Source organism: Chaetomium strumarium, assembly GCF_033439665.1.
Source record: "Chaetomium strumarium strain CBS 333.67 chromosome Unknown B0T15scaffold_1, whole genome shotgun sequence".
In the NCBI taxonomy this organism is placed as follows: Eukaryota; Fungi; Ascomycota; class Sordariomycetes; order Sordariales; family Chaetomiaceae; genus Chaetomium; species Chaetomium strumarium.
In genome coordinates this window covers 3,086,156-3,102,436 of record NW_026944429.1, presented here as the reverse complement: position 1 = coordinate 3,102,436, position 16,281 = coordinate 3,086,156, and the positions used below count along the sequence as shown (strand labels likewise).

General features: G+C 58.7%; 4 protein-coding genes across 4 annotated transcripts; all 4 read right to left on the bottom strand.

Annotated features, from left to right (window-relative positions):
• Positions 1 to 526: 526 nt before the first annotated feature.
• On the bottom strand, positions 527 to 6,862 carry B0T15DRAFT_386531 (uncharacterized protein; the record flags this gene model as incomplete). The annotated part of the gene is made up of 2 exons (XM_062864328.1): positions 527 to 6,252; positions 6,328 to 6,862. The coding sequence occupies 2 exons, from the start codon at positions 6,860 to 6,862 to the stop codon at positions 527 to 529; spliced, it is 6,261 nt and encodes a 2,086-aa protein (XP_062726055.1).
• Positions 6,863 to 9,139: 2,277 nt separating this feature from the next.
• On the bottom strand, positions 9,140 to 9,896 carry B0T15DRAFT_31637 (uncharacterized protein). Its single transcript, XM_062863996.1, has 3 exons — positions 9,537 to 9,896; positions 9,348 to 9,462; positions 9,140 to 9,267 (listed from the first exon to the last, which is right to left on the bottom strand). The coding sequence occupies exons 1-3, from the start codon at positions 9,765 to 9,767 to the stop codon at positions 9,167 to 9,169; spliced, it is 447 nt and encodes a 148-aa protein (XP_062726054.1). The 5' UTR covers positions 9,768 to 9,896; the 3' UTR covers positions 9,140 to 9,166.
• A 568-nt stretch (positions 9,897 to 10,464) lies between these two features.
• B0T15DRAFT_31673 (uncharacterized protein) lies at positions 10,465 to 11,699 on the bottom strand. The gene has a single exon (XM_062864000.1). The coding sequence runs from the start codon at positions 11,554 to 11,556 to the stop codon at positions 10,726 to 10,728; it is 831 nt and encodes a 276-aa protein (XP_062726053.1). The 5' UTR covers positions 11,557 to 11,699; the 3' UTR covers positions 10,465 to 10,725.
• A 1,349-nt stretch (positions 11,700 to 13,048) lies between these two features.
• Positions 13,049 to 14,770, bottom strand: B0T15DRAFT_31607 (globin-like protein). The gene has a single exon (XM_062863987.1). The coding sequence runs from the start codon at positions 14,526 to 14,528 to the stop codon at positions 13,281 to 13,283; it is 1,248 nt and encodes a 415-aa protein (XP_062726052.1). The 5' UTR covers positions 14,529 to 14,770; the 3' UTR covers positions 13,049 to 13,280.
• Between the last annotated feature and the right edge of the window lie 1,511 nt (positions 14,771 to 16,281).

The following is a 16,281-nucleotide window of genomic DNA, read 5'->3' as shown; positions in this document are numbered from 1 at the left end:
GCAAGACTTAAGAAGCGATCCTGATATGCAACACCCGCACGATCGACCTCTCCGGTGTATCTGATTAGATGCGGACAGTACGGACATACTAAGGTTCCCTTCTCGAAGAAGTGCGAGTTTTGCATATTATCTAACAGAACGGACTATTAAACACATGCAAAAATCCGATTATCAAATACGGCCCCTCGAGAGCCGACTTTCGCACGAGGGGGAATAAAATAAAGGTTTGCCAACAAAGAGGGGGGTATCATTCTAGTTGTAGTAATAATCTCCAGTCTCGGGTGCTGCTGGTTGCAGAGCAAAAACGAACAGCGAAGAAGAGGCAAATGATCAAATAAGAAGGGGGTTGAGAAGAGAAAAAGAAAAGACATTAACTAAGCTACACATCCACTTCCGGTGCTGGCCGTGTGCCACATCATGTACGCCGTGATCCACTGAAATATGACTACAAGGAAACTGACAAAGGAAAAAAAAATGTGTTGATGCTGGTAGGCTGGCCTCCTCTTTCCACGTCCCATGTCGTCGCTCAATCCTCGAAGAAACCGGCGTCATCGAAGTCCTCCGCCTGGGCATCGTCATCATACGCGCTCGCGCGCATCATCGGAGGCGTGACTGGTCCGGCGAGCAGGCGCCGAGAGGGGGGCGGAGGGGTCTCCTGCCTCTCCGGCGCCTTGTCCTTTGTGTCATTATCATCCGAGGCCGAAGCCGAAGCCGGAGCCGGAGCCGGAGCAGAAGGCGGTGGCCTCGGCCTGTTGGCGAGGTCGCGGGCCGTGAATCGGCGACCGGTGCTGGAGAAGGCCGTCGGCTGCTTGGCCTGGGACGTCGGGGTCTGGCGTATGCCGGAGGCGGGCGGTGTCAAGAGGCCGCCAAGAAGGCTGTTTGCCGAAGAGCCGGTCCGCGAAGGTGTCGAGTCCCTTCCGCTGGCCGGGGCCGGCGACGACAGGGCGCTGCCGAGGTCGCGCGCCTTCCTCCAGTTTCCCCAAGCTGCAGCCAGAGGACCCACCGCTTGGGCGACGCGAGGCGTTGCTGCGTCGCGGATCGTTGCTGCGATGTTGGGCAGACGGATAGCCGATCCGCCGTTCATGGCCCGTTCGCGCTCTTGCTCCTCCATCTGTAGGTTCGCCTTGAGCCGGATGGCGGCGTCCTTGACGGCGTTCTTGTCGTAATCGTCCCGGCCAAGAGCGCTGATAATGTCCTGGAGATCCGAGTGCCTGACGGCAAGAAGCTCGCGCAGCCAGGTGATCTCGTCGTCGCGCTTGGAGATCTTGGCCTCTGCTTCGGGATCCGTCTTGGAGAGCTTCAGTTCCAGCTCCTCGATCCTCTGCTCGCGCTCCTGCAGCTGCTCCTGCAACACCATGATCGACTCGCGCAACGCTTGCGGCGAGATCTTCTCGGGGAGCTCGAGCGGGCGTGCAGCGGCGGGCTTCGGCTGAGCAATGGTCGTCTCCGGGTCCGCGCTGGCCACGGACTTCGCAGCATGGGCGGCAGCCCGCGCGGCCTCCCGGGCGATCTCCAACTTCTCCTCCAGATGCGCCACCTTGTCTTGCAGATGCTCCGACTTGGAGGTGGAGATGCTCAGGCGCTCCAGGAGATTCTGCTCGGCCCGCTGGGCGTCTTCGGTCGTGTTGCTGAGCTGGCGCTCGTACCGCGCCTGCAGGTCCTCGACCTCGTTCTGATGCTTGCGCACAAGCTCCTCGAGCTCGGTGTGCTTCGAGTTCTGCGCCTCCTCCAGCAGCATGTCGTGGCGGGCCTTGGCCGTGTCCGCATCCAGCCTGACCTGGTCGAGCTGCGCCCTGAGCCTCGAGATCTGGTCCTCGAGCTCCTCGCGCACAACGTTGACCTGGTGGTTTGCGCTGTCCACCTCGGCCTGCATCGCGTCGCGCGTGCGCTGCACCTCGCGCGCCGCCGACTCTCTGGCTTCCTGGAACTCGGCCTGGTAGCGCAGAGCGCTCTGGTGCAGCTTGTGGTTCTCCGTGCGCATCTCGGCCAGGACCCCCTCGAGTCTCTTACACTCGGCGACGGCTCTCATGCCCTGGCGCTCGCCCATCTCCAGCCTCTCAAGCTCCGTCTCGATACGCTCACGGGTCCTCGCCTCGGCTTGCAGCCGGGCCTCGAGGACCTCGTGGCGAGCAAGCAGCGTCTGCTCCTTCTTGGTACGGCGAGCATTCTCCTCGGTGATCTGCTTGGCCGCCTGCGCCATCTCTTCCTGCATCGAGAGGAACTTGGAACGCCACGTGTCGCGGACTCGCTCGTTCTCCTGCAACTGCGTGCCCAGGGTGTCGATGAGCTTGTGCAAGGCCTTGTTTTCGTCAAGCGCCTGAGAGAGATCTTTGTCGCGCCGATGGATGATAGCTACGATGCGATCCGTCTCCGATCGCCAGTGCTGGGCCTCTTTGCGCGCCTCGCGCGCCTCGACCTCGAGCGCGTTGATGCGGTTTTGCGATTCGCTCTGGGACTGGTGGGCATTGGCCTGGCTCGCCTCCAGCACGGTGAGACGCATGACTGCCTCGCTCTGCGCAGCTTCGACAGCCCTGATCTTCTGGTCCTTCTCCTCGACAAGCTCCCTCAGCCGCGTCTCCTCTTCGGACGATATCCGAAGCAGGCGTTGGACCTCGGAGAGCCGGTCTTCGGCCGTCCGCCTCCCCTTGATTTCTTCTTCTGCTTTGCCCTCGGCATGATGAGCCCGATCTTCGAGGTCGGCAATGCGCTGGTTCTGTGCGCTCTTGTTCATCATTTCCACCTCAATCCTAGTGGCGGCGGACTGCAGTTCGCGATCAACTTCCGCTGCACGGTTCTCGGCAGCACGCCTGGCAGAGGCTTCGGCCTCGACCTTGGCCTCCTCGGCACGAAGCCGTTGTTCGAGCTCAGCGACCCGCGCTCGGAGCGCATTCACCTGCTCGTCCTTGTCCGCGGCGGGCTGTGGAGGGGGAATGCGACGCTCCACAACGTCTTCCACGATGCTCTTGAGATCCTCGCTGCGGAAGGCTGGCTGGAGTGACTGGCGGAACTGCTCTTTTACGTCCTCTAGCGCTTTTAGGACAAGAGCGCTGTCACCGGGCACAGCAGCAGCAGGCGGAAATGCTTCGCTTGGCTGGCTCCGACGCTGCATCGCAAAGGCATCTAGCACGGCAGCGCGGATCAGCTCCATCTTGCGGTCCCGGCGCGGGCTCGTGGACCGCATAGGAACGGGCAACTCATCGTCCTCGTCATCAGCGTCGCTTTCGCCCACCTCGGCCGATACGCTGTGTCTTCCCCGCCGGCTGGATGGCGTGCGCTTGGCGACGCCTAGCAGCGCATGGTTGATGCTGTCCAGAGTCCGTTCCAGAGGGCTAAGCCGGGCAGCAAGGAGGTTCCCAACAAGTTCATTGACGCGGCCGTCGAAGAAGGCGACCCGCGACTCGAGTTTCGTTTGCTCGTCTTCGCTAAAGACACCTTCCCAGTCACTAGCAGGCAAGCTGTCGCTGCCATTGAGACGGTGGACCGCGCCCTGGGGAAGCTGGGCACTGCGAGGTGGATCTGTGAAGGGATCCTCCAGCTCGACGGACGCCGGGCGGCGGTAATCGGCCTGGCTGGGACTGGGAGCGTCGCTTCGCGAGTAGCTCGGCGCAGGCTGGCGCGACGGCGATTCCGGCGGAGCAGCCTCGGACGACCGGCGAGTTGGACTGGTCTGGCGCCACTCCGGCTGGTCGTGGTAGGTCCTGTTGACACCCATATCCGGGTTTTCATGCAGCCGGCGCATGACTTCGTCGATGTCAGCCATGGTTGGTTCGAGAGGCTCGTCACCTCCCGCATGATCGTGATTCGAGATCATAGACAGGTCCTCGGTTTCAACGGGTGACACAGCTGCCTCCACGCTCGGCATCTTGTCGTCACTGATAGGAGAAGGCGGAGCGGCGAAACGTGAGGCTGCGAGGCCAGACCGTTTTGGCGGCGGCGGCAGCGGCGAAGGCGTAACGTCCTCAGAGGTAGAAGGCCCATCCACAGCAGGTGGCAGCTCAGGGGATGCGGGAGCGGGAGGGGGATGTGGTTCCTCCTCCATCGACTGGCCAACAGATTTCATCACTACTTCCTCTGGAGCCGTCGATTCATGCTCAGCTGTGTCCACCACATCGTCCGCTGGCGTAGCATGTTGATCAGTGAGTTCATCTGCGGGAGTATCCGCAGCCATTGCCGCCGTGTCAGCCGTCCATGGTGCACCGGGGATGAAAGCCCGGGCAGTCGCAGACAGCGACTTCTTATGGGCAGGCCTGAAGGCGTCGTCGCCAAACGGCCGGGCCTCGTTGAAGGCCTGCACGTCAACGGCGCTCTTGAACTCGAAAGGCGCCCAGTTCGTGGTGCCGTGGACCGGCGAAGCCTCCGAGGGGCTGGCTGTTGCCTTGGTATCCGTTGTCTCGGAAACAATCGTTGACGACATCGTTGTGTCCGCGGCGCCGTGATTCGATTCGTCAAAAGACTTCTCCTCCGCCGGCACGCCGTCTTGTTGCGCCGTGGCGTCCGACTTAGACCCGGGTAAGGGCGTGTCCTCTTTCGCGGGCTCGGCGAACAGCGGCACGGCGTCGTCATCCTCCGCAGTCGCACGGGCCCTCTTGACCCGGGACACGTCGACCTGGGGACGGCCATCAGCATCCTCCTGCGCACCGCGGCTAGCGGGCGAATCGCGCATTTCTGGCGGAACGATGGGAATGGCTTTGGATTGTTTGACCGGCTTGACGACGTCGGCGCCACTGAGGTCGACGTGGCCGAAGATGGGGCCCCCCCGGTTGCTAGTACCGCTCTCGCCGCCCGACATCACAGGGCTTGTGACAGAAGTGGGCAGCGAGTGCGGAGTGAAAGCAGGAGCATCGGGTCGGAACTTCAGGCTGGACGTGGAGGAACTGAATTCGCTCTGGCCCGGGGAGAAGACCGGCGCAGTGGCATTGATCTTGGAAGAAGCATTTGCTGGCATGCCGGACTGGCTCGGATCAGCCGCGTTCGATCCCATGCCGAAGGCCAGCGGCTGGAAGGTGTTGCCCGTGAATGCGAAGGCGCCGGGCTTGAAGGTACTCGCAGGGTTGAACTTGAACTCGGGAGCCTCCACGTTCAACTTCGAGAAGGACGATTTGCTGCCATGGCTGGGCCGGGCTTGGTGGACACCGCCTGCAGCGTTGCCAGGCTCGTCGGTCCAGGGGTTGCTGGCGGTTGAGAAGCCACGGTGATGCATGAGGTTGGAGAAATCCAGAGTCTGAACGGGCGTGCCCAGATTGCTTGGGTTCGTCTCGATCTCGTCCTCCTCGGCCGGCTGAGCGTTGATTCGCTGCAAGGTGGGCCTGAAGGCCCCTTGCTTGGAGGCATCGTCTTCCGTGAAATATTTCTGGGACAGCGAGTGCCCGCGGCTATGGGGCCGCGGATGATGCAGGACCAGGCCATCGGCATCACCCGCGAACCGCGGTGGCTGAGGACCAAACTGGACCAGGGATCCGCCCGCCGAGTCGAGAGAGCCCGCTGGACCCATGCCAGCCTGGTCGTTGCCGTTGTCCGGGCTATAGTCTTGGTCATTCTCCAGCTGCGACCGCATCTGTTCCTCCAAGTGATACTCGGCCTCGTCTATCTCCCTTTGCAGGCTGCCACTAGCATTGTGGCGAATGAAGCCGCTATGCTCGGGCTTAGTCGGTAGAGTCTCTACCTCCGCTTCTTCGTCCACCTCGCGAAGCTCCTGCAAGCGCGGCGAGATTCGAACCGGCGGCTGGAACTGGGGAGGCAACGCAGCGAACTGCAGCGACTGGTGGCGCTGGTGGCCTGCGGGCACGGCACCGGGCATCCCGTCAGGAGGGAAGGGCGAGCTGGGCGACATGATGGCGCCGAGGTTGGCAAGCGAAGGCGATCCAACACGGTGGCCTTGTTGTTGCTGTTGCTGCTGTAGCATCAACTGCGGAGACCAGGCATGCGGAGACGGGATCGAGATCGAGGCGCGAGGGTTGAACCTAACACCGAACGGCCCGGGCGAGGCGCCCGCCGGGATGCCGGGGCTCTGGGAGGCTGACGCAACGAACGGGGCAGGGAAGGGGAACCCCGCAACACCCTGGTTACTGGATGTGGAAGGCGTCGGTACCGGCGGGGAGAAGGGTAGCGGGGGGTACTGCGCCAATGGCGCTTGTTTGCTTGCTGCAGATGCTGCAGGAGAAACGGAGGGGAGGGGAGGCTCGTCATTGCCAAACGACACCCCCAATGCGCGGAGCTTCGCCTCGGTGAGCTCGTCAATGTACTTTTTCCACGCTGCAGGCGTTCCATCAGTAACCCCGAAAATACAAGCCGGCGCAGGGTCAGGAAAGGCAAAGGTAAGGTACATACCGTTCAAGTCTGGGAGAAGGACTCTCCAGCCACCGTCCTTCCGCTCCCGCGCCATGTCGTCAGGGTCCGGCCAAGCGCCCCTACTTTGGGAATATTCCGAGGGACCGGTTTCGGCGGCTGGCTCGTACAGGTCGAATCCGTCGATATTGTAGCCCAGTTGCTGCCAACTTCGGAGCATGCCGCGGACGTCGGACTCTGTGAGAGGGATTGGGCCCTTGCCCGGCAGGCCACGCTCTTCATCTCGAGGAAGAAGCACCATAACACTCTTCCCCTTCCATGGCACCTTCTTCTTGACGCGCGGCGTGGTTGCCGTCGGCGCCTTCTTCGCGACAGCCCTTGACGGCGTGAGGGGTCCGTGGGGCGCACCGGGTGCACCGGATTTGCCATTCGGAGCACCGGCGACCCCGTTTGGTCCCGCGTCGCGACCTCTTGTCGGCGTACGGGGCCTCTCCATAGCGGACGCCAGCTGGGCAGCCAGGGGTGTGGACTCGCCTGCGCCCTCCTGTGGTGGTCGTGAACTGTCGGGGGATGCCATTGTCGAGGCTGCCGCTCCCTTCTCGCGGCTCGGGTGTGATGCCCTAAGCGTCTCGCTGCTTGACTGCTTTCCGAGACCGCTTCGGGAAGTCTGCCTGCTCCAGCCGCTGCTCTTTTTGCGGCTTGCCTTTGGCGTCCGCACGCTGTCGTCGCCCAGCCAAGCAGCTTCCTCGCCGGAGAATGAGTCGCTCAATGAAGAGTTCTCACTGTCGCCCGTGCCGTCGCTGAACCAATGCCGCTTTTCCTGCTCGGTGGTGCCGCCGGCCGTGTGCTGGCGGATCCAGCCCTCGGTGATGCCGTGCGCGATACGCCTTGCCCGGTTCGCGAGGACGATGGCAGCCGCGCTGATCCCTGGCAGGCGTACCTCTGGCTGGTGCAAGTCCTGCGCGGGAGGAGGTGCCGGCCGCAGGAACGGGGTCTGGAGCTCCAGGCGATGGATTGGCGAGTCCTCGGATCCGTCGCTGTCTTCGCTCGGGCTACTGGAGCTCAGCTGGCGGAGATTTGGCGGATACGGTGAGCCCCAGCGATTAGCGCCGTAATCCTCAGCACCGTCGTCCTCGGACTCGGCAGGACTGTCCGACGGTGTCCTCAACAGCCCGCGGACTCGTTCGGGCAGCCGCGGCGTTGGCAGAGGCGGGAGCTGGGGAGACGCCTCGCCGTCGGCTGTAGAAGCACTGGAGAGCGCAGGAGACGCAGTCGCCGATCTGTATGGGGCCCGGTAGTAATAATCCTTGGCACCGTCCTGTGCCGGTGCACGAGGGGGGTTTGCGGCGACAGCTTTGCGGACGACGTTTTCAATGGCCTAGAGGAGCGCAAGTTAACCTCGCCGTCGTTGGGTTGCTGCGTCTCACCCGAGGGTGGCTCGGCAGCGGCGCAGATCAAAGCTAGCTCACCCTGAACGAGATCAGCGCAGACGAGTCGCTTGTCGTCTGCACCGATTTCTCGTACTCTTGCACTCTCGCACTCTACGCGCCGCCAAGTGAGCTCCGTCACCCCAGAACAAACGATGTCCGGGGTTGGGCGGCCAGAGCGGTGATGTCGTCGGGGTGGACCGGGACGCGACGCGCTTCCTGGCAACCTGGCTGAGCCTGGAAACTAGGATGCGGCAGAAGTCGGTGTGCTGATCGGTTCGGAAAAAAGGGGGCGAACAAATTAAAATACTGCTATTCAACGTCTGACCGAATCAAAGGAGCGACAAGAAGACGAAAACCCGACGATTTCGAGCGTTGAGACACATCGAGGCACGTGCGGTTGCTGCTAAAGGGGAGAGAGAGACTTGAGCGTGATGGCGGTTGAAGAGCCTCAAGACCAGCACGATGCACCAAGGAGACGCGGGACGGCCGTGGTTTGGCTTGAAGGGACAGACGAGCCGTGGCGTGGCCTGTACACTAATGACTGGCAATTATTTTCTCTGGCCGGGAATAGTTCTGTTTTTAATGAACAGGGTCCATTTTCCCTGACTGGTCCACACGTTCTGGCTGGTAGGTACCTCCGTATAACGTTACCGTTGATTAATCTCGCCGCTCAATTGGGCAGATGGCCGGTACTTGGCCCGCGAGCAGGCGAAGAAAGAAGGCTAGATTCTACAGTAGGGCCGGCCATAAGTCACCCGCAACACCAGTCGATGCAGTGAGGACGGCCTTGAAAACGGGCATCCATTGTGCAGTCGCGACGCAGCTTTCTGCAACCTCCGCGTGGACAACGTGGAGGGGCCACGACAGACATGCATGTCCTGTTTGTGCGAATCAGGGGCTGTGGGCATTGTGGGGACCGGAGCAAAAGCAAGTCGGGAAGAACCCTGAATATGCTTAGGAACGTGCTATCGGAATTCGGAACCTTGAAAAGAGTCAAACCGCCTTGCTGTTATACATATGCCGTGACAAGACGACCGACTCTTGCTAACATGCTACCTAATTCATATTCTAATGTCCTTCGAGTCCGGTTATGGATGGAAGGCCGGGGAGCTGGAAAGCCCGACTAGGTACGTTAGGTACTGTGCTCGCGGTAAGAAAACTTGAAGCTTAGAGGTGGGAGGGAGTCAATCGATTGGCTGCACTGGTCAGGGCTGGCCGCTCCATGCGGTGCCTTACTGATGCCCGAATACCGTACTTTCATAACTCAAACCGCCAGTCGGTATGAGGACTTCAATTGTCCTCGCCTGGCGATTTCCAAAGATACCATCTCAGGGCTCATCTTCCTCATGGAAAAGCCAACACCTGCTCTTCTGCACAAACGACCAGACCCCAGATAGTTATTCCCAAATAGTACCCAGAACCTCGAAGCCCCACAACCCCGATCATCGTCATCATACGTCACAAAAGATGTCGAATTCGGCGGTCGAGCTCACGAGCGCCGGCGGTGCAAAAGACTTGATGGTCGCCGAGGACGCCGCGCTTTTACAGCTTTCTTAACGCCCATCTCGTCTTAGTCTTTGGTGGCATTGTACCGCAACATGTGCTACCTTGTATGTAGGAACTCGAACTCACCATTCTGCCGGTCACAGTCCCCCACTTTGAACGAGCCCGTTCCGTTGTTTGCCATGTCGGCACACACGTTCTTTTGGTTATCGCAGGCTCGGTTGGCAGCGCTCTCGTAGTCTGTCTAAACCGGAATCGAACACCGTATCAGCGACGGAGCTGCTATTACCGGGGAAGGAGAGCAAGTATATGGCATACAAAGGTGTCGCCGTCGACCTCGAATGGTCGCTGCGGGTCGTTCGAGTTGGTGATACTGGGTGCCGTCGCACCGCCCAAGGCCCCTGTAAAAGCCTGCAGGTTCGTTCGGCTTTGCTGCCGTGGGAGTAGCACCCCCATGCTAAACTCGCTCTGGCCGACGTCCTCAAGGATGACGGAGGCGGTCACGATAGAGGACCAGGACGCGAGCAGACTGAGAAGTTCGAGGTGCATTGTAGAGTTACTGGCCCAAAGATTGGCGAGGTCGCTTCGAACTCAAAACGATTGGGGGAATGAGGCCGTAACAGGCGTCGTATAAATTCAACGTTCAGCAGAAGTGTGAACCGAGTTACACAGATGTTCGCATCGAGATAGAATCGAGATGGAATCGAAGAAGACATAGAAACGCAACCCCCCCACCCAAAGTCATGGCAATATCTTGAACAGGTTCCGCACACAGCTGAAATGGTTGACCACAGTCACCACACAGTACCTAATAACTCGCATGCCTGGCTGCTTCTGCAGTGCAATAGATGAAACTAGTCTGAGACAGATCATGATGCTCCCGGTAAATTGCTGCACGTGACATCGCAATGTACCTGCATTGCAGCCCCTGATAATATAATAAGAACCTAGCTCCGGATGCGCACAGGGCGCTGACAAGGTACATGATGAGTCAAACTGGCCGCCTACCTCAATGCCAAGTCAACCACGAAAAGCACAACTCCAGTGATAGTTAGCGATGTATTAATTAACAGTCCTACGTAGCGCGAGATTCGTTCGGACCGCATCAAATCCAGGTAAGGCCATCAGACATAAAAGAAAGCAAAAAGCCAAGAGAAGACAGAAGATTTCCTTCGCTTGATACATCCAGTGAAATGCACTCCGTCCAGTAGCCACCTCAACACTCTACACGCCACGGAAACCTCTGCATCCTCCATAGCCCCGGTTCTTTTGCCATATTCTACATTCCTTCTTGTAGTCCCTACCGTCTGCATGATGGTAATCAGCCGACTTGTTTTTTGGCGAGCCATGAGAATATCCTCCGAGCAGAGAAGCGGGATTGAGGGAAACGGATCCGTGGACAAAGACAAAAGAGAACTCCGAGTGTCCCCAGAGTGAGGTGGGGAAATCGAAGGGCTTATCGACAGTGAGGCAAGGCATGACGAGCTCGTGATTTGAAGGTGAGAACCTAGAAATTCGCCGCCGTATTGGGCGTTGGCGCATGGTAGCTCTCGAGGGTGCTCTGGAAGGGCGTGCGGCCGGTCATCGAGCCGCCCGACTCGGGCTTCTCGGCGGTGCTCCCGTAGTCCATCAGGCCGTCGTTCTCCTCGTTGTGCTTCTTGCGGCCCCAGATGCGCCAGGCGACCAGCGCCAGACCGCCGAGAATGATGGCGCCGCCGACGCCGACGACCACGCCGATTACCGTGTTGCGTGTCGTTGTTGACATGCCCGAGGACTGGCCGCCGCTGTTGCCGCCGGCGAGACCCGCGGTGGCCGTCGTGACCGTCTCGCTGGTCAGAGTCATCTGTGATCCATCGGGCGCCGTCGACGTGAAGACCTTGGTGATTGTCTGAACGACCGTTGTCTGCTGCTCTGAGCTACTGCTGTCATGGTTATCATCGCCACCGACCGCGGAGCTCGAGGACGGCGCCTCAGTGGTTGATGAGTCAGCGGCGGGAGACGTTGTGCTGGGGGGTGCCTCGTCGCTTATCGTGGGTTTCGAGGTTGGTGCATTGTCCGCCGTAGTTTTGCTTGTGGTCCCTGGCGGGGTGGAAGTGGTAGTCGGTTTTGTCTCTTCTGAGGTTGTGGTTGTCTCGGCAGGACGTGATGTCGTCGTCTCCGCTGCAGGCGCGCTGGTGCTGGTAACAGCGGGTTTAGATGTCGCGCTCTCGTCATCGTCCTGCCTCCGTTGGATGTCGGCTCCATGGCGGCCGGCATCAACTTTGATGAATGTAGCCTCGGCGACAGATATCGCCGAAAGGCCCAGGACAAAAGCCTTGAGCGCTCTGCTCAGCTGCATTGTGACCGGTTTCGCAGCGCGATGGAGGAAGGAAAGCCGCGATGAGTCCTCGGGTAGCGAGGGTGCGAAAGGGAATGCGGCGCTCTCGGAAAGATTCTAACTAGCGCCTTGCTCCTCACTGCTGACCTGATGTGTTGTGTGTTCTGCGATGACCGACTGATCTGCATCAACCCGTTCAGGGTAAGAGCGCAAAATCAAGGCAATTCGCGGTGACAAGGCAACGAAATGAAGGGTTCGTCCGTGGACTCGCAGTACCTGGTGAAACCGCGTGGCGTCCCGTGATACAAAGAAAGGGGCAAGAAACAGCGTAGAGAGTCGTAAACGAGAGCGGGATAACGGAAGGGAAAACGAGTGGATTTCGCACGATGATTTGAAAGAAGAATGGGGCTGAGCGAAATGTTTCTCTTCTTGGGCACCTCACTATGGGTGAGATGGGGTCCCAGGGATGATTGGGCCAAGGGCCTCGTATCCCCGTCTCGTGCCAGGGCACCAGGTGACGGCACTCGGCACCGGAAGATCCGCCGTTGCGTGGCCAATCCCCATGCAGGTGCAGATTTTATCAGTCAGGTCTAATAAGGTTTACAAGGTAACCTAAGATACTTACATCCACCACATATAGTAGCATAGTTCGGATTTCCTAGCAAAAAATCTCATAGTGTGGTCGCTCGATAATAAGTACCTTACCTACCTAACTTCGAGCCAAGATATCTAGGACCAAGGATATCCGAGCTGCCTTGGAACCTGCTCCGAGTGGTGGATGCTGCCAGGATTGCCATTAACGTTACATGCCGCACTAGATCCGAATCACGTGCAGAGTGATGCCTCACATTACCAACTCCTCATTTGTAGTGCGAACGTGTACTGTACTAGACCGTCTTCCTCAAGTGCTCGAAGGTTCACATAGCGACAAATTACGTATGTTTACTCCGTATTTTTGATCGAACTTTATGTACATACTGTGATAGTTACCCCAAAAGCCTGATCGGGCCATTGGCCAAAAATAGGCAAATGCATCCGCGAGTCTGCCTTACATAAACAAGCTCCGGATCACGCAATCAAACTCAACGGCCCCCTGCGCCCCTACGCATGAATTCCGTTGGAAAATCGCCGGAATCAGGGCAACTTTGTGCATTGTTGATGATGTTGATGGTCGACAACTAAGCACGTGGCAGTGGCTTAGACTGCTAGACCTCATGCGACTCACGAGCGCTTGCTTCACTTCAAGTAGCTCAAGTGCCACGATCAATACTAGTACCTGTATCCTCGGAGTTTTGTGGCTTGGATCTATCGTTGCTTTGGGTAAGGTACCACGTGGGTATCTGGTACGACTTCTTTTGACATATTAGTGCCGTGCAAAAAATGGCTTCTCCAGACGTAGATCTCGCCCGGCGACTCACTGGTAGAGTCGCTTTAAAGCTCGGGCGCGATAACCCGAGTCGTTTTTCTCAAACTCACCGGGTCAGCACAATGCTCACCATACTCAACACTGCAAATTCCTGTCTTTCTCTCCTGGATCTTCTAGTGATGTTGCAAAACCGGCATCGCTGACGATGCTTTTTTTTTTGGCATTGCCTCTCTTCAAAATCTAAATGTTTCATAGTCTCGTTAACCATACGCCAGCCAGCCTGACTCACAAGAAGAACCAGCCCCGGGGTATCGAAGTCTATGTGTGACAGCCGCGATTAGGACTCAAACATCAAGGCTCATTTTCTCGGAAGCTTCCTTCACTGGTATTTGAAGGCCAAGTCCCCGGTGGAGAAGAGCTCGAACTTGACGCGCGACGCCCCGATACCCTGCGCCTTGAGGTAGTCCTTCATCTCGAGCATGAATTGCTCCGGACCGCAAATGTAATACTCGGTCCCGCCGTTTTGCAGGTACAGGTCCTCCGGGTCGACCTTGGCGAGGTCCATGCGGAAGTCGTAGTTGTACGTCACGCCAACGACGTCGCAGCTGGCCAGCTGTGTCTTGAAGATGTTGGTGCGAAAGTTGGGATTGTCCCGTTTCAGCTGCATGATGTGCTGCTCGAAGGGCACGCTCCTCCGGGAACCGTGGATCCACGAAATGGGCCGTCCAGGCTGCGTCTTGGTGACGGTGTCGGCGATGGCGACCATGGGCGTGACACCCACGCCGGCCGAGATCAGCACGAGCGGTGTGTTGCCCGTGTTGTTGACGTCGAGGAAGAACTCGCCGGCCGGGTGGGACAGCTCGACTGTTGCGCCGGCGGGCATGTGGTCGATGAGCATGTTGGACACGAGTCCCGGGTGGAAGTACGATGTGGAAACCGAGTTCTTGTAGCGCGCGCCCTCGTCCCGTTTGACGCTGACGCGGTAGTAGTCCTCCCGCCAGGCCTCGCTGAGCGAGTACTGTCGTGCCTGCATGAAGCCGTCCGGGCTGGGGAGCCGTAGCGACACGTACTGGCCCGGGAAGAACTTGGGAAGCTTCTTGCCGTCCTGCGGCACCAGGTAGAACGAGTATATGTCCTCCGACTCGGGCACCACCCTGTCGATCTTGAACTGGCGCCACCCCGTCCACGTACCGAAATCCTTGTACAGCTGCGACTCGCGCCCGATCAACATCTTGGCCAGCAGCCAATACGCCTTCTCCCAGGCGGCGAATACGGCCGGCGTCATGGCGGCGCCCAGCACCTCGCCGAAGGCCCTGAGCAGGTACTTGCCGACGATCTCGTAGTGTTCGGCTCGGATGCCGAGCGAGCAGTGCTTGTTACACATGCGCTCGAACTTGGGGATCAGCTCGCTGATGTGGTTGATGTTGGACGCGAAGTTGAGGATGACCGACGTCAGGGCCCGTGGTTGCCGTCCGTTTTTCTGGTTGACGCTGTTGAAGACATTGTTGAGCTCTGGGTGGTCCCGCAGCATGTTCCGGTAGAATGTTGTTGTGATCTGCTCGCCGCGCTCCCGGAGAGCCGGGATGGTGTCCTTGACCAGCTTGGACTGCTGGTATGTGAGCGCCATGGTAGGGCGGCTATGTTTCTGTCTTCGGTGTGTCGGGATAGGGAACGAGAAGCAAGAGACGAAACGAGCGAGTGGGTGAAAGTGGAAGCAAGAAGCGAGGCGTTCCTCCGCGCTACAGGCCCGGGTTTCTAAGGTTTATGAAGCAACTGGGGCAATCAAAGGGTGGAAACATTTCGGCTTTCCCTTCCTATCTCTTCTTGACCTGTGGAAAATCTCTTCTTCCCTTGCCCCAGGAAGCCGCGGCAAGTCAAACGTCTGTCTGGGGCCCCCAACTCGTACGATATCCGCGAGCGACAGGGGTTTTAGTGTCCGAGAAGAGTTCCCATGCGCTGAAGAAACTGCCGGGCGGCACTGCGCAAAAATATCTGACCCCCTGTTTCCTGACTGTCAGGCTACGTTTTGTGGGTTGACCCCGCGCGGCTAACCGTTGCGTTTGACGGGACCCACGCGTCGATGTTCCGCTTGTCCACGTTGACGGGTCTCTGATGGCGCTTTCAGCTGTCAGCCTCGCGAGCCAAGGATTTGAGGCTCGATCCAAGGGACTCGTAAAGCCGTGTGAGAATTTAGGAACCCTGGACCGCTTCCGTGCCGCGCTACTAGTATTTGGAGCTAGCCAAAAAAGCGCAGAGAGCTGTTTCGTGACATGCTTCGCCCAGGTATTGTACAGTACCTTCGAGTCAGACCTAGGCTAGGAAGGATGTAAGTTTGCCTCCATTTCATTTCCATAATCGCCCCGGCGTGCCCGGTGTGTATCCGCACGCTGGCGGACTGCCGAGGTGTTAGCAGCGCGAGGTATACCGCCGTACACCTCCGCAATTTCGTGGCGGTTGCCTTCAGGGTATCGCGTCATATCGATGTTGAGGTTATGAAACAGCGGGAACTCCGCCTTGCGGATCAGGCTACAGCCGCAGTGCCCGGGGGCTCACGTGGCCGACGCTGCTCCGGAAATGCCCATGCATTCGCGACCATTCTCGGGTGATCTCACGCGTCCCCCTCGTGGCATAATCCCAGCTGCAGCGCGGGCGAAGAGCCACGCGCCAATGGCCGGGCCCGACAGGGTAGCGGCGGCTCTCGAGAAATTCTGGTGTTGATGGATCAAAATCGGAAGACAATTTTCGCCCTTTCGAGCTCACGAACATTGGGGCCCCGCCGCAGCCTCACCATGATTCGCAGGGTACGAACTGTACTTGCAGGGTATCCCTTCTTCCCGTTTGACATCTCGCTTCGAAAGCGGAACATCGTACGACACTTGCTAGCTGCACCTCAATGCGGACAACTCGGAACGTATCGGGGTGATGGCAACAACCTTGGTGCTACGCAGTACCTAGGTAATCTGCTCACAAAAGCGGTAGACGCTGGCTATGGTGCCACGGGCGTGACCGCGGGGAGAACAAGCGGTGGGGTAGTAAGCGGAGATCGGACCGTTAGTTTAACGAGCCCAGCTGTTGTTCTCTCGGTCGTTCGAGAACGATGTGCTCCTGCAAAGGTCAGTCAGCCCCATGATCCCGTTGCCGACCCTCAAAAATCGGCTACGAATACTGCCCTAACCCTAGTAGTGGACAGTAAGGTACTATCAGTAAGATGATTCGACATTCATAATGTCAGACCGCCATTCATCTCGATATCTCGTCCACATCAACGGCTGCCCGGGCCATCTATTCTCTAGTTACTTACCTACCTCACCTATTTCACGCCAATTGCGAGGTTATTGTCAGAGGAGCCAATCCCGACGTCGCTTGCCATAGAATGGCAG

Coding starts and splice junctions, on each gene's coding strand:
- B0T15DRAFT_31673 (XM_062864000.1), bottom strand. CDS start 11,556: ATGCAGCTGAGCAGAGCGCTCAAGGCTTTTGTCCTGGGCCTTTCGGCG.
- B0T15DRAFT_31607 (XM_062863987.1), bottom strand. CDS start 14,528: ATGGCGCTCACATACCAGCAGTCCAAGCTGGTCAAGGACACCATCCCG.
- B0T15DRAFT_31637 (XM_062863996.1), bottom strand. CDS start 9,767: ATGCACCTCGAACTTCTCAGTCTGCTCGCGTCCTGGTCCTCTATCGTG. Junction 9,463..9,536: donor AGGTCGACGGCGACACCTTT/GTATGCCATATA, acceptor ATTCCGGTTTAG/ACAGACTACGAGAGCGCTGC. Junction 9,268..9,347: donor GGACTGTGACCGGCAGAATG/GTGAGTTCGAGT, acceptor ATGGGCGTTAAG/AAAGCTGTAAAAGCGCGGCG.